This window comes from Vicia villosa, linkage group LG5 (assembly GCF_029867415.1).
Source record: "Vicia villosa cultivar HV-30 ecotype Madison, WI linkage group LG5, Vvil1.0, whole genome shotgun sequence".
Lineage (NCBI taxonomy): Eukaryota > Viridiplantae > Streptophyta > Magnoliopsida > Fabales > Fabaceae > Vicia > Vicia villosa.
The window spans coordinates 161126743-161139857 of record NC_081184.1 but is presented as its reverse complement, the minus strand read 5'-3'; the positions used below and the strand labels follow the sequence as shown (position 1 = coordinate 161139857).

Sequence of the window (13115 nt, the reverse complement as noted above, 5' to 3'; positions counted from 1 at the left end):
TGTAGTTCTTTCCAATTAGTATCTTCATTTGCGCATACACAATACTCAATTTCTACCCCAAAAAAATACTTTTTATTAACTCACTATGATTTATGGATCATAAATCATAATTGAAAAGTGGTGGCTAGCAAAGTGTCATTGTTGGTATTCTTGGTAGCACAAGCACATAATTTCCAAACTACCAATCAGATACTTACTCCCCATTAATGCAACCATTATAAAAATTCTTCATCTTCACAAATATTCCCTACCTCTCAATTGAACAGAGTTTCCTGACAAGGGAAGATAAGATATTCAACATGGTTTGGTGGTCCCTTAACCCTCCCACACAAACATGGGAGGAAAAGTAATATCACAAGAAATATGTTTTGTCTATAGGCATTATATGCCTGTTTTGTTCTATACATATTACAAGCAGATGGTAAACATGTTAACCTTCTTGCAAGCACCAAATTCTCTCAGTGGGGCTTCCTGCTCCAACCTCAACCCTCTTTTTAAAATGTGGAAATAAAAGGACCCAGCAAAAATGAACAATCATTTATGTCGACAAATAATAAGATATACTAACACTGATCCAATAAGCACAACCCTATTTGCCCCTTAGCCCCATCATTAGATATACAATGTTAAAAATTTTCCATTTCCAACATTGTACAACAACCAACCAACCAGATAAGTAGGGTCGTCATAATGTAGTTGCAACATTTTATGCTTCATATATTTCTGCATAACATTAACATTGATTGCATGAAATTCACATTTGATGTGTTCAAAGGGACTAGCTGCGAACTTGAATTCAGTGTAGCCAACAGTGTTGTTGGTGGCAGAGCCAAAATCCTGCAATACCTGGCGCCGTCATAACAGATTATGGCAGAAAAATCCGCACTAACGGCCAATATTCACCATTGCAGCGAGACCAAAAACTGTCACTGATATCTGCCATGACCAGTATTCAATAGCACTAGTTGACAATTATTACAGATTGATATTGCCAATGACATTATAGTAGAAAAAGCAAGGCAATTCAGAAGAATCAGAGCATTCCATTTAATCCATGATAATCACAATAGAGCGTACCAAACGGCAATCACATCTACAAAATAAATATGCTAAATAGTTGTAGTCATTAATTTTCAAAAACTACTTATAGTTTCAATTGGTATGACAGCTCATTGAGAATGCCACCGCATCCTAGTATCCGCAAAAACGGAAAACAAAACTTGTGCAGACAAAGTTTACATAAGTTGAGTAACAAGCAGTTCAAAATCGTCAATACATATCACTATAAATGTAAATTAATTACATGGCACAAGGATGCACGTATATGAAGTGATGACGCATCGATTTTATTGAACGATTTAGCCAACAGAAGTATTGTAAACAAACCCTACACAAAAAATTTGACTCCATCCTTGGTTTTCCCAATGGATAGATTGAAGAAGCAACACCAATTCACTTTTCTGTTAACAAAGAGCGCAGTTTGCTTATTCAACCTCATTAATCTTTCTAAGCTATCAAATGAAAACAATACATCTAGAATTAGTTCAGGAAACGAAAAACAAAGAATTGTTCTAACAAAACTTGCAGTTATATGTACTTGCACTGGATTTCAAAAAGATTGTTTCTCAAACGAGAAACTAACGATTCCAAGTCTAAAAAAAAAGTCAAGCGGGAACACATTAGAACTCTGTTCAGACAAGCATCCGAATTTTGCTATGCCTGAGAATCCTCTCCTTCCCTGCTAGAACTACAAAAACAAAAACAAGTAAAGCTAGTAACTCACGAGAAGCCTTTACCGAGCTTCTGAATCGCACAAAACAGTTTTCTTCTCGATCCAACAGCATTAATCCCCATATCTTTAAGATCCTCCAGTGTCAACATTGGCAAAACCTCATCATCAACCTCATGCACTTCAAACACCGGCGCATAACGACCTAATCCCAACCCATTAAGCCAAATCCTAATCCCGTCTTCGCCAGACCTAATCCTCCCACCATTCTCATTCCTCACATCATTTTCAGATGGCCCAGATAAATCAATCCCATCATTATGATCCCTACTCTTAAAAGACCTCCTATGCCCATCAATCCCTAAATTCTCCATCGAATGAATAGGGCTTTGTTCTTTCAAAGGACTCTCTGAATTCTCCATGTCGAATTCTCTATACCCATCTTCCACATCTTCAGCACCACTATATTTTTCCTCTAACTCAACACCACCAGTTCCACTACCACCACCACCAACTCCACCGCCGCCACCGGTATCATCGATTCTCGATACCCAGCTCGATCTAGCTCTCTTGGTAGCAACAGGACCTCTTTTCTTGGACTCCTTAACCTTCCAGCTACCAATTGCAACCGTACTATCAACGTTCCCTTCTCTTTCTTCACCGTCTAGGGTTTCATTGAAACCGGTCAAATTAGTTAAAGGTCGAGTCTTTGAAGGTTTACCTGCGGAGTTGGAATCTTTCTCCTTGCGGGGATGATCGAAGGCGAGTTTCCAGCTCTTGGTGTTGCGTCTTCCGTGAGATTCGTAAGGTGGGTCGACGCCGATGTCGCCCAATCGGACACTCGGCCTTCTCTGCCGTTTCGTCGCGATTTGTTCGGTGGTGGTCGGAATTAGGGTTCTTCCGCCGTTTATCTGCCCCTCCGCCGGTTGAATCTCCGACATTTCTCTGTAATTCGATTCTTTGTTTTAGAAATGCAGAATTAGGGATAGGGTTTTATTTTGAGAGAAAAGAAAAGAAGAGAGAAGGAGAGCATAGAGAAGAAGATTGTGTTGTGTTGTTTTGGGGAAGTTGGGAGTTGGAAGTATGAGGGTTTGTTTGTTAGTTTTAAGTTTTTAACCTTGTTATCTCCCTTTTCTATAGAATGAAATTTGATCTAGTTTCAATGTATGACATGTACTACCTATAAAAAAACATGTGTACTTTGAACATTTTTAAAGAATGTAACTAATTTTATATAGAAAATAAAATTATAAAACTTTTTTTTATTTAGCCAACCAATTTCGATTCACATAGTGTACCGATTAATCTGGTTTCGTGGCTCAGTAGGACAATTCAGAGGGACAACTTATTGGCCAAGTCTTGTTTCCACAAAAAATCAAACTCAGATAGTACCCAAACAATTCGTCCTTAATGGAAGAAACACTAATCTTTTTATTGAAATGGTAAGGCGACTTATAACTTAGGACAACTTTTGTTTGAAAAATACTAATTATCTCGAAAAGACTGTTCACGAGAATATCACAACAATAAGATATTGTACTCAAAATAATGATTTATTTTATTTTTGTCCACCCATGATTTCCTACAAAAGTGAGATTTAACGATCGTGGTTAGTTCATGATTTATTCGTGATGTTTTTGTTTGATATATTTATCAGAATTAAAAAAAAAAAGTGCAAAACAAATTAGAATTTAGAATTGAGTAGTATTTGAAACTTTTGTTATTATAAACATTACTCTTTGTGGTATTTGAGACTGATGAGGGTGGAAAGTGACTTTCAGGATTCAAGATATGGATCATGAGTGGCATTTGATAATTTTTTGGTAAATGAGGCAAAATGAGACTAATTTTGAGATTGTGTGTGTTTGAGATTGTACACTTCAAGGAAAGCTTTATAAGAATTGATTTGTATTATCTATACCAACAATATGCAACTTTTTGATAGTCCATATCATAAGAATTTCACATTTTGGCGTGTTTGACTAAAAAGAATTTTGGGATGGATGATAAACTTAAAAATTCTCAAATATCATGTGAGTGAGGACAAAGCATGCTTAAGAGACTCATGTTGGTTTGTTGGGTCAGTACACAATACTTACAAGTAGCCAAAGATGTTACAAATCCCATACGACTTTATAAAGAATATGATGGAGTTATTCTGATTTGTTGTAAGTGAACATGGTAGAAATATATTTATATGATTAAGAAATTGGATCTATTAGATTGATTTGAATTGCAAGTTCACACATAAACTGAATCTCTTAATTTTCTTGGCCCTATCAGTCAATTGAGACATATCTCTCAATTTTTTTCAAACAACATGACTCAATCTTGTAGCGATCATTTGAATGACATAACTCACCATTTAAATAATGAGCTTTCATTTGACACAAAAGACTAATGTAATTATCAATTGATTCTGCACCGATATGTTTATTCCAGCATGTATCCGTCCACCATGCTTGAAGTTCAGGGAGTATTCAAAAGGCATTAAAGGAGAGCTCGGGCCAAATATGAACGAGTTTAAAGAGATCATCCAGACTTTGCTGACTTAGCTACAACTCGTATCCTACACTAGCAGACAAATAAACATGGAAATTAAGGCACATTTGACTTTTTAACGGGCCTGGAAAAAGCATTTCACCCTTGTGCAACTCATTTAAGGGATTGTATAAATGTCTAACTTTTTGAGCCATCTCGAAAATACATTTCGCCCATACGCAAATTATGCTTAAGGGACTATGTAAACGTCGGACTTCTAATCATTTCGGAAAAGCATTTCGTCCATGTGTGGGTCATGCTTAAGGACTGTGTAAACGTCTGACTTCTTAATCGGTCCCATAAAAGAATTTTGCCCCTATATGTCTCATGCTTGGGGACTAGGTATGTGTCCAGATTAATTTCGAACAAATCATCAAGAGTGGGTCGGGTTGTATCTTGCCTGATACAATGAGGTTAGGTTAAGTCACACAATGGACTAGGTTGATCCTACCGGTCCAAAACCAATATGAAAGGAATAATCGATTTTCATGCATGGATGACACATTTATAGCCAATTGGTAACATTCTGGCTCAGAATATGACAATAAAATAGGATTCTAATTACCATTAAGATGTCACCTTAATGGTTCTTATTAGACTTCAAATGTAGTAATGGTCGAAACTACTATATAAGAAAATGAACATCAAAATAAGAGATGGGAGACAATTTGACTGAGACTTTATTGTCTTTTGCTAGTAAAGTTACACTAGAATACTTTTCGATTCATAAGTCTTCCTTAAAATGTTGTCAAGTCTATACCATTACTATACCATTGAACTTGATATGACCTCTAAAGAACTATTCATAGAATATAGTCTTTAAATGACCCTAGTCTGGAATCAAATTTGGAGGCAAGGTTTTGAACAATGTTAATGCATCATTGATTAAGAAACTGGAAAATTATTTTATTCTTAAACATTCGTCGTTTGCTAGATCCTCATATTCAATTTGATAATAAGCAATTCATTCGTCTGATGACTCATGTGCTTCCCCAAAAAAACTTAGTAAATTTGAGAATATTGATCCCTTAGAGAAGTTCAGATTATAAGATTGTGTTAAGGAAAACATATATAAAATAAAGCTTGTCCTCCAACGTTTTATCTTGTTGAATTATATTGACAACAATCACATTTCAATGGGGTCAATATGTTTTATTCAATCACATCTTCGTTGGATGCGTCAACATGACAGTATTCAATTTGTTTTCCTAGCTACCACCTGATATTGGTTTTTGTGTTTTCAATCACATGATTAAAAACATTAGCAATTTGGTGAATAATTATATTCATTATTTCATAGTTACTATGATTACTATCATTCATTTGTTGCCAGAAAGATTGCATGATAGTTAAGCATTCTCAAAAAAAAAAATATTTTATACAAAATATAATATTTCAATTTTCGAGAAATTAAATACGCAGATTATCGAGATAAATTTACTATTTTTAAAGTCTTAATCATTGTCCTGAAGGCACTGATCAGCATTTCCCTAAAACAAATTATCTTTTATTTGGTCCCATCAAACATGCCAATTTTTTGGCGGTAATAATCATCAACTTTAACAAATGATTTTGATGATCAATCTAAAATTTGAGTTAGATCTTTTTGAATTTTAAATTGATAGGTTTAAAGTTGCAAATGGTATTATGTTTTAGAAAATTTAAGAAATAAATATCTAACAAATGATAAATTAAACTACTTGTGTAAATACATAAATAAAACTAAGATCAATTGTAAAAGTTGTTGTATTTTACTAAAACTAAGCTACATAGTTATTTTACATTCAAACTTGCCAAATTCTACAATCTTAGACTCTTGATCCTTTGAGCATGTCTTTTTAGGCCTAGAATGGTTTCTCTTTAATTCAACCATTTTAAGAGAGAATTATTTATGTCACCCATCATTTTATATTATTTCCAAAATGTTTCTGACACTATTTATTTAAAATTTTCACCTTTTTTAAATAAAAATTATTGTGGCAAAAATCATTAAAAAAAAAAATTTCGGTACCGCAGAACAAATTTTTGATATTTCTTTTTTGCCGATACCACAAATTCTGTTTTTTACAAAATTTCGATATTCATTTATCAAAAATTTCAAAATTTCCGATGTGATTTACAAAACATTACGCCGTCCCAGAAATTTCACGAATTTCCGATAGAAAACCAATACCGGAAATTCCAAATTTTCAGTGTACCAGAAATTTCAAATTTCCGGTGTACCAGAAATTTCCCGTATGGCAGATAAAGTTTTATATCTTTGTGGTTCTAAACCGGTAGAAAGTTATTGTAGTTTTTTTTGTAATACATCTATGTATGACATTTATTCTATTTATTTATATATTAAGTCGATTCATTATTTCAGTGTATTTTATTCAAGTTTAGAAAAAAGGAAAAAGAATTAAATCCCAGTATTACCGGAAATTTGAAATTTCTAGTATTTTTTATATACCAAAAATTTAAAATTTTTGATAATTTTATGAACTCAAGTCACACCGAAAATTTAAAATTTCCAGTACCAGATATTTCATATTTCCGATTTCAATTTTAACTGCTGCTACATACCGAAATTTTAAAATATCCAATATCAAAAATTTTAAATTTCCGGTATGTAGCATCAGACACGGTAAATAGATAAATCCAACAAAATTTTCCATACCGTGCCAGAAATTTAAAAAAATCCGGTATTTTAAAAAAATAATTTGATAAAAACGTCCTACCGCATGCCTAAAATAAGGGATAAATTCTCATTTCAAACCAGATTAATTTTCTTTTCTACCATATTTGGATCTTTTGGTTGCTCCCCGACATAAATCTCACTCGAAAGCTTTTTTTAAATTTTTAAATTTCGAGTATATTACAACTTTGCTCAAAATGTGATAGTCGCATTTTAAGATAGATCATTAACCTTTTGATACCTCTCAATAGTTTAACTTACAAACTTTTCATCTATACTACCTCTAACTATAATAATATTCCCTAATTGGTCTAACTATTTTTTCATCCTCTCAACTCTCAAGCCAAATCCCAACAGTTGGATTTGTTTTTACATAGAGCTGGCATACCAAAATTACCTCAAATGATATTCTACCATCTTCTATGGTAAGTTACTATTCTAATTTTCCATCTAGTTTTTACATTTCGAATCATATCCAGCATTCTTGGAAACATTAGTATAAGTGTAAATAGTTTAACTCACTTTGGAAAACAAAATTCATGTGTTTTCAAGGCTTATGGATGTATATCTCCAACTAAAAATACAGAGTGGCGCAATTTCTAATAGAGCTTCCAAAATCAACACAGATAATGTAACTATATTTGATGAATTAACAGTATGATGCAAGTAAAAGTCTTTATATTATGGGTGTACAGTTATTGTTCCTATAATGTAATCATAAAAAATAAAAACATTCATTACAGCTCAACTCGTTAGGGCTCAACTCAGTAGCTCCTATGCCTAAAAAATGTGTCCTAGCTGTTCTATCATGTAGCCCTCACAACCAAATATCCGAGTATTTGTAGTTTTGAAACAAAAAGAATGAGAAAGATTAAAAAATTTGCAGATAAGCTACTGTACCGTGAGTAGGAAACTCCGTTGCCAATTTTTCAAGTTGATGACATATTTTGCAAAAGGAATTAAGAGAAGTTTTTGAATAGTAGACAGCCAGATGCTTCCCGAAAGCACAAATTGAATGCATAAAATCTCAGTACAGTTCAATCAGTTGGGACAGTGCAAAGCAACCCATGTCCTGGATTATGCTCCAGAGGATACATGGTTGTGCTCTTCACATACCTTAAATGATCCAGTGCCGCCTTTCGGAGGTTTGAAAGCGCATTTAAATTTCTTTTAGCTTGCTTCTTAATTATGGAACATGCACGCAATGGATCTTCAGATCCTGCTCCAACTCTCCTGTGAAAATCATAATGAATTGAGAAAGTCCAGCTAGTTTCAGTAGTGTCTTAGTAAGAGCATGAGCCAAGAAGCTTGAGATACTACAATTATTCTTAGAAAGTAACATAAAACCATTCGCGAGCTTTCATCTAACAGATTAAACTTTTGAATAGTGGGCTGATGATAATTATACATTTATACTTAGCACTCCAAGTAAAATCTATACATAAAAAAGGTTTTAAGGGAAAATAAAGAAACAAAATTGGAGGAAGCAGGAATTATTTACCTCAGTAATTTCTCGGATGCAATCCTAGCAGCCCTTATAATACGGGAGCTTGGAACCCATTTTATTACACGGTTTGGATCAGCTCTCATGGGAGAATGGATTTTGATCAGCTTAACAATGAAGAAAGTAGAGAAGGTCAATGATTAGAAAAACAAGAAACATGATTAAATTCAAACTGCTAGGCACTAAGTCAAAGCATAATTATCAGCCAACAATAAGGAATGTCTTTATTTTCCTTACGCGCCGAATGAAAGTCCTTAGGGTCACTTCAACCTAAGACTCAAGAATTTTAAATCATCGTGACGCTAATTTAACTATTTCTTAATGATTTCTACTAGCAGTAAACTAGTAAGTCTAGTTTACTTACTCCCAAGCATTCCATCATTTGGTAATAAGCTCTACCATGCAATGGTGTATGGCCTTGACGAGATTCAGAGAAATATCTTGTCCTGAAATAAATTTTTAAGGCCTACAAATCAAGTAATCATATTTCAAAGTAATTAATTAAACAGAAATACTAATTTCCAATGAGTTGTTCAATACCATTCTTTATAGCCAGGATCCACGGTGAAACCATACATATCCACTGAATCACACATGGAGAGGGCAAATTCAAGAGCCTTAAGCCCAGTTCCTTTTGCGGCTGAACCAAAGGAAGCACCTAGCATGAGATATACTGGATTTGTTATAGGAAGTTCCTGCAGAAGACAAAAGCCGATTGCTTTGCAAATGGATATAGAATATGTAGCACAGTAAATAAAGGATCTTGGAAGGTGATTTCCATTGATTACGAAACATACCTTGATCATTTTGTTCATGATGTCATGAATGGTTGTTTTTACTATCAAGACTTCTTTTCTTTTCTCTGCAGAAAAAGCATTTATAGTAAGGCTCTAGTAATTCATAAAGGCATTGTAACAAGTGGAACTCATATAACAGTTAGCAGTACCATCTAATTCTACAACTTTATCAAGTGCTTTGGCAGATCCTCGATTTAGAAGACGGAAAGTGCTTTTCCTACCCACATAATCGGTATAGTTCTGCAGTTGTGAATAGAACTTATTGGTTAAGGTCTTAATTTTTTAGACAAAATTGAAAGAAAAGCAGAAAAACATTGTTGATCAACTAACTTGAGTTGGAGCGCCATTTTCTCTTAAAACGGCATCATAGCCATCTATCTCTTTTCCAAATTTTGTTTTCAAGAGATCACCCGAATTACCAATAACAGCACATCGCCCATACTGTCTAGGGAAGTATGGTGGTGTTTCAGGGAGCACTAGTGAAAGTTTCTCCATGCATAAGGTCTTGTTCTCGCAGCGGTTACTGCAACACAGAAGAATCCTATTTGTGAGACTTCATACGAACTTCAATTTCCTTCTTCATAAGAACTCCTGACAGCTAATTCTAGGGATGGTTTTCTTTTCAACATCAAATAAAAAGAAAGCTTAGGATAGACAAATTGACCAATTGTCCTAGTTCACATGATATACCATGTGCCTTACTTAAGGATGAAATGCTCAATGTCGATATACTTCATTTGGGGTTTTGAAATCCACATAATCTTTGTGGAAATCTAGAATCAACTATATAGAGTATACTAATACTATGCTCAGTATCTTCATTTGTAATAAATGAATGAATTAAAATACAATTTAATGTGGTTTTCTTCCCTATAGGCTGTCATTATTTAATGATTACACAATTGTTTAGTAAAATTCAGATGCACATTTACTTACAGTTGTACTCCTTTATTGATCCTACGCCAAGCATACTCCTCCCATCCATTTGGTAAAGAATCAATGAATTCCTTGGTGAGTATAGTGGTGCTATTTCGCACCTGAGCAATCATTAGACACAACAATAACATGTAAGGCATCAGTTATAAATTCACTCTACATCACTTTAAAAATGGAAAAAGGAAAATCTCAAAAGAAAGTTGGCAATGGCATCAAGGCCAATAGTAAGGGGGTCATAGGCTCAACTCCCCCACTAACAAAAATAACAGCGAACATTTGTCATTTAAAAAAAGAGATGGTAAGGGTCATTTAACATTCTTGTGGGTACACCAAAGAATCTGTAATTTGACAGTCTAGTAGCAGTATCTATCAAAATAGAATGTCAAAAGCATATGGTTTTATATCCTATGAAAGATATTATATATTTATGGGTATTCACAATCACAAATAATACAGACCAATTTTCTTACCTGTTCCCATGTGGCCACAGCTTCACATAGATTAAAATCATAAGATAGAACTTCAAGTTCACCAGTTTTGGGATCTTTCTGTCAATTCAGAAACCTTCGTCAGTCGACAATCACAGCAAATATTTAACTACTTTTATACCATTTGTGACTAAGTATATGTATATCACTGTCCATATATTAATCCCGGATAGCGGAGCGGTAGCGGATAGCGGGAGAACCTCTATTTGACTATTCTTTAGACTAATTATACGAATAATCTATTAAACATATATTTGATGTAAAACAAAACAGAGAAGAGGAATAGAGTTATTAAATGACTGTTACTTTAAAAAACATATGTAATGAAAAACAGATAAATAATCAAACCAAATTTATTTATTTTAAGGGTACCTGCTAAACATCAAATAGTGGCCGCTAAACATCAAATAGCGGAGGGTCACCGCTCCAGGACGATATCCCGGGATAGCGGCGATAGCGTCCGCTATCGATAACTCTACTCCATACTTTTGAAAATGAGGAAACTATTTCTTTTTCTCCCAGTATTCTAGGTTGTCAGGGTTGACATATTTTTGAGGACCATACATGCAATATTTATTTTAATTCATGAATAAAATCAGGTCAGCGAATGGATAGAAATATTTACCCATTTTGGTATAGTATCACTAGGAAAACTTATTGTGGTTTGACAGTAATCACTACCCCTGGCTGCTTTTAGACCAAGTCCATTCGCACTCTGCACAAAACACAAAATTAGCCATGGGTAGTCAAGTCGTTCAAGTAATTCATACTCAATACAAGATTGGAAGGTTGACACTATAGGAAAACAAATCGGAGCCAAAATACTAGAATAGAACTCCAAAACAAATATCACACAGCAATAAATTTTCTTAAACTACTACTAGTATTTCAGAACACACTGGCATAATCCTTTCGAGGAAAACACAGTAGGTTTAAACATTTAAAAATAATCTTCAGAGCTCCAACATTCACTTCACGAGTTTTTCCTAACCATTACCAGATATCCAGAATTCAATACAACAACAACAACAACAACAATAATCAAGTCTTATCCCACTACATAGATCAACTTTCTTCATAATGTTCTATCCAAGACCATGTTTCTATCCAAATCATTAATCTCGAGATCTTTCTTAATAACTTCTCTTAGAATTTTTCTAGGTCTACCTCTACCTCTAGGTAATTGACTTCTCTCCATCCGATCTACTCTTCTTACCACAGAATCTACACGTCTTCTCTCTGCATTCCCAAACCACCTAAATCTATATCCAGAATTCAATATTGGTAAATTTAGTAAAGTATTCAACTATTTAACAATCTGCACAAATTTTACATCAAAATATCGTTGGCATCCAGTCAAAACCAAACCAAAATTCAGATTTACACTATTTTCCCATTATACCACTCAAACAATCATAAACTCAAACATCACCTAACCATACTAGAAAACCAATACAAATCTGAGACAAATGCAACAACACAGAAGTGAAAACCTTACCACACACTTCTCGAAAGAGTTATGCAACGAAAGCAACGATTCAGTTTCTTCATCTGTGAGTTGATAATTGGTATCTGTCTCAATGATTACATTACAACAATCATTAGATTCAACGCAATAGAAACGAATCTGTTACAATTCCGATAATATGTTTTAGGAAAAAAACGTTGTATACATACATACATACAGAAGAAGGATTGGAGAGTCCGGTGATGTAAATGGAAATGGCTGCAAATCCAGATGCCAGAGCGAGCAATAAGCCCAATCGAAGAACCCTCATTGAACTTAGTTGCCAATTGAAGGTAGTTGATGAAGTGCGAGATGTGGATTAAGGTTTATGAAGCTCTCGAGATTGAATCTGGTGCTCAAATTGATGTATGAATGTGATATCAAATTTCACTGAAGTTCTGAGTATTTGTGATCAAATGTTGAAAATTTTAAGTTTATGTGAGTTATTTTGGAGAAAAAAAAAGACTGTAGATGCAAAAATGGTTTTCCATTTTATATATTTTTAAAACATTTTAAGTTTATGTGAGTTATTTTGGAGAAAAAAAAGACTGTAGATGCAAAAATGGTTTTCCATTTTATATTTTTTTAAAGATAAATTTTTTCGTACACATGAGTTTAAATTGAATATCCGTACATATACGGCCATTTGTATTTTAATTTTAACTTATCTACAAATAAAATAAATAAGCAATAAGCGATGTGATATTAAATTCCATTTTATAAATAAATAGTATTAATAGTGTTCAATTGTAAATATTAATAGTGTTCACAATTTTTTTTAATTGTAGAATGGATAACATGTGTCCCATGTAAAAAAAACTCTATAGAATATTTTGTAAAGTTATTATTAAAAAAAAAATTGGAAGAATTTAATAGAGATGGACTTCGTCAAATAAAAAAACAATTAGTTTTGTTATGTTATTTTAATAATTTTAA

At 33.6% G+C, this 13115-nt stretch overlaps 2 protein-coding genes across 4 annotated transcripts; both read right to left on the bottom strand.

Annotated features, from left to right (window-relative positions):
• Window positions 1–1547: 1547 nt before the first annotated feature.
• LOC131603583 (uncharacterized) lies at window positions 1548–2864 on the bottom strand. The gene is made up of 2 exons (XM_058875947.1): window positions 1797–2864; window positions 1548–1747 (listed from the first exon to the last, which is right to left on the bottom strand). The coding sequence occupies exons 1-2, from the start codon at window positions 2668–2670 to the stop codon at window positions 1692–1694; spliced, it is 930 nt and encodes a 309-aa protein (XP_058731930.1). The 5' UTR covers window positions 2671–2864; the 3' UTR covers window positions 1548–1691.
• A 4744-nt stretch (window positions 2865–7608) lies between these two features.
• Window positions 7609–12635, bottom strand: LOC131603582 (sialyltransferase-like protein 2). Of its 3 annotated transcripts, none has more exons than XM_058875946.1 (12): window positions 12346–12633; window positions 12171–12244; window positions 11298–11387; window positions 10655–10732; window positions 10185–10285; window positions 9579–9771; window positions 9398–9488; window positions 9249–9313; window positions 8992–9146; window positions 8816–8897; window positions 8449–8558; window positions 7609–8180 (listed from the first exon to the last, which is right to left on the bottom strand). In XM_058875946.1, exons 1-12 carry the CDS (start codon window positions 12353–12355, stop codon window positions 7985–7987), a joined length of 1245 nt encoding a protein of 414 aa, XP_058731929.1. In that variant the 5' UTR covers window positions 12356–12633; the 3' UTR covers window positions 7609–7984. The 3 variants fall into 3 exon arrangements, with proteins under 3 accessions (XP_058731929.1, XP_058731928.1, XP_058731926.1); XM_058875945.1 differs by having other exon boundaries at window positions 12354–12632; XM_058875943.1 differs by having other exon boundaries at window positions 8992–9313; window positions 12354–12635.
• Between the last annotated feature and the right edge of the window lie 480 nt (window positions 12636–13115).

Bases quoted from the DNA above. Each gene is read 5' to 3' on its own strand.
- LOC131603583 (XM_058875947.1), bottom strand. From the start codon at position 2,670: ATGTCGGAGATTCAACCGGCGGAGGGGCAGATAAACGGCGGAAGAACC. The intron at 1,748-1,796 runs GTAAAGGCTTCT...TTGTTTTTGTAG, and splicing joins TTGTGCGATTCAGAAGCTCG to TTCTAGCAGGGAAGGAGAGG.
- LOC131603582 (XM_058875943.1), bottom strand. From the start codon at position 12,450: ATGAGGGTTCTTCGATTGGGCTTATTGCTCGCTCTGGCATCTGGATTT. The intron at 8,898-8,991 runs GTATTGAACAAC...AATTTATTTCAG, and splicing joins GATCCTGGCTATAAAGAATG to GACAAGATATTTCTCTGAAT. The intron at 8,181-8,448 runs GTAAATAATTCC...TGATTTTCACAG, and splicing joins GCATCCGAGAAATTACTGAG to GAGAGTTGGAGCAGGATCTG.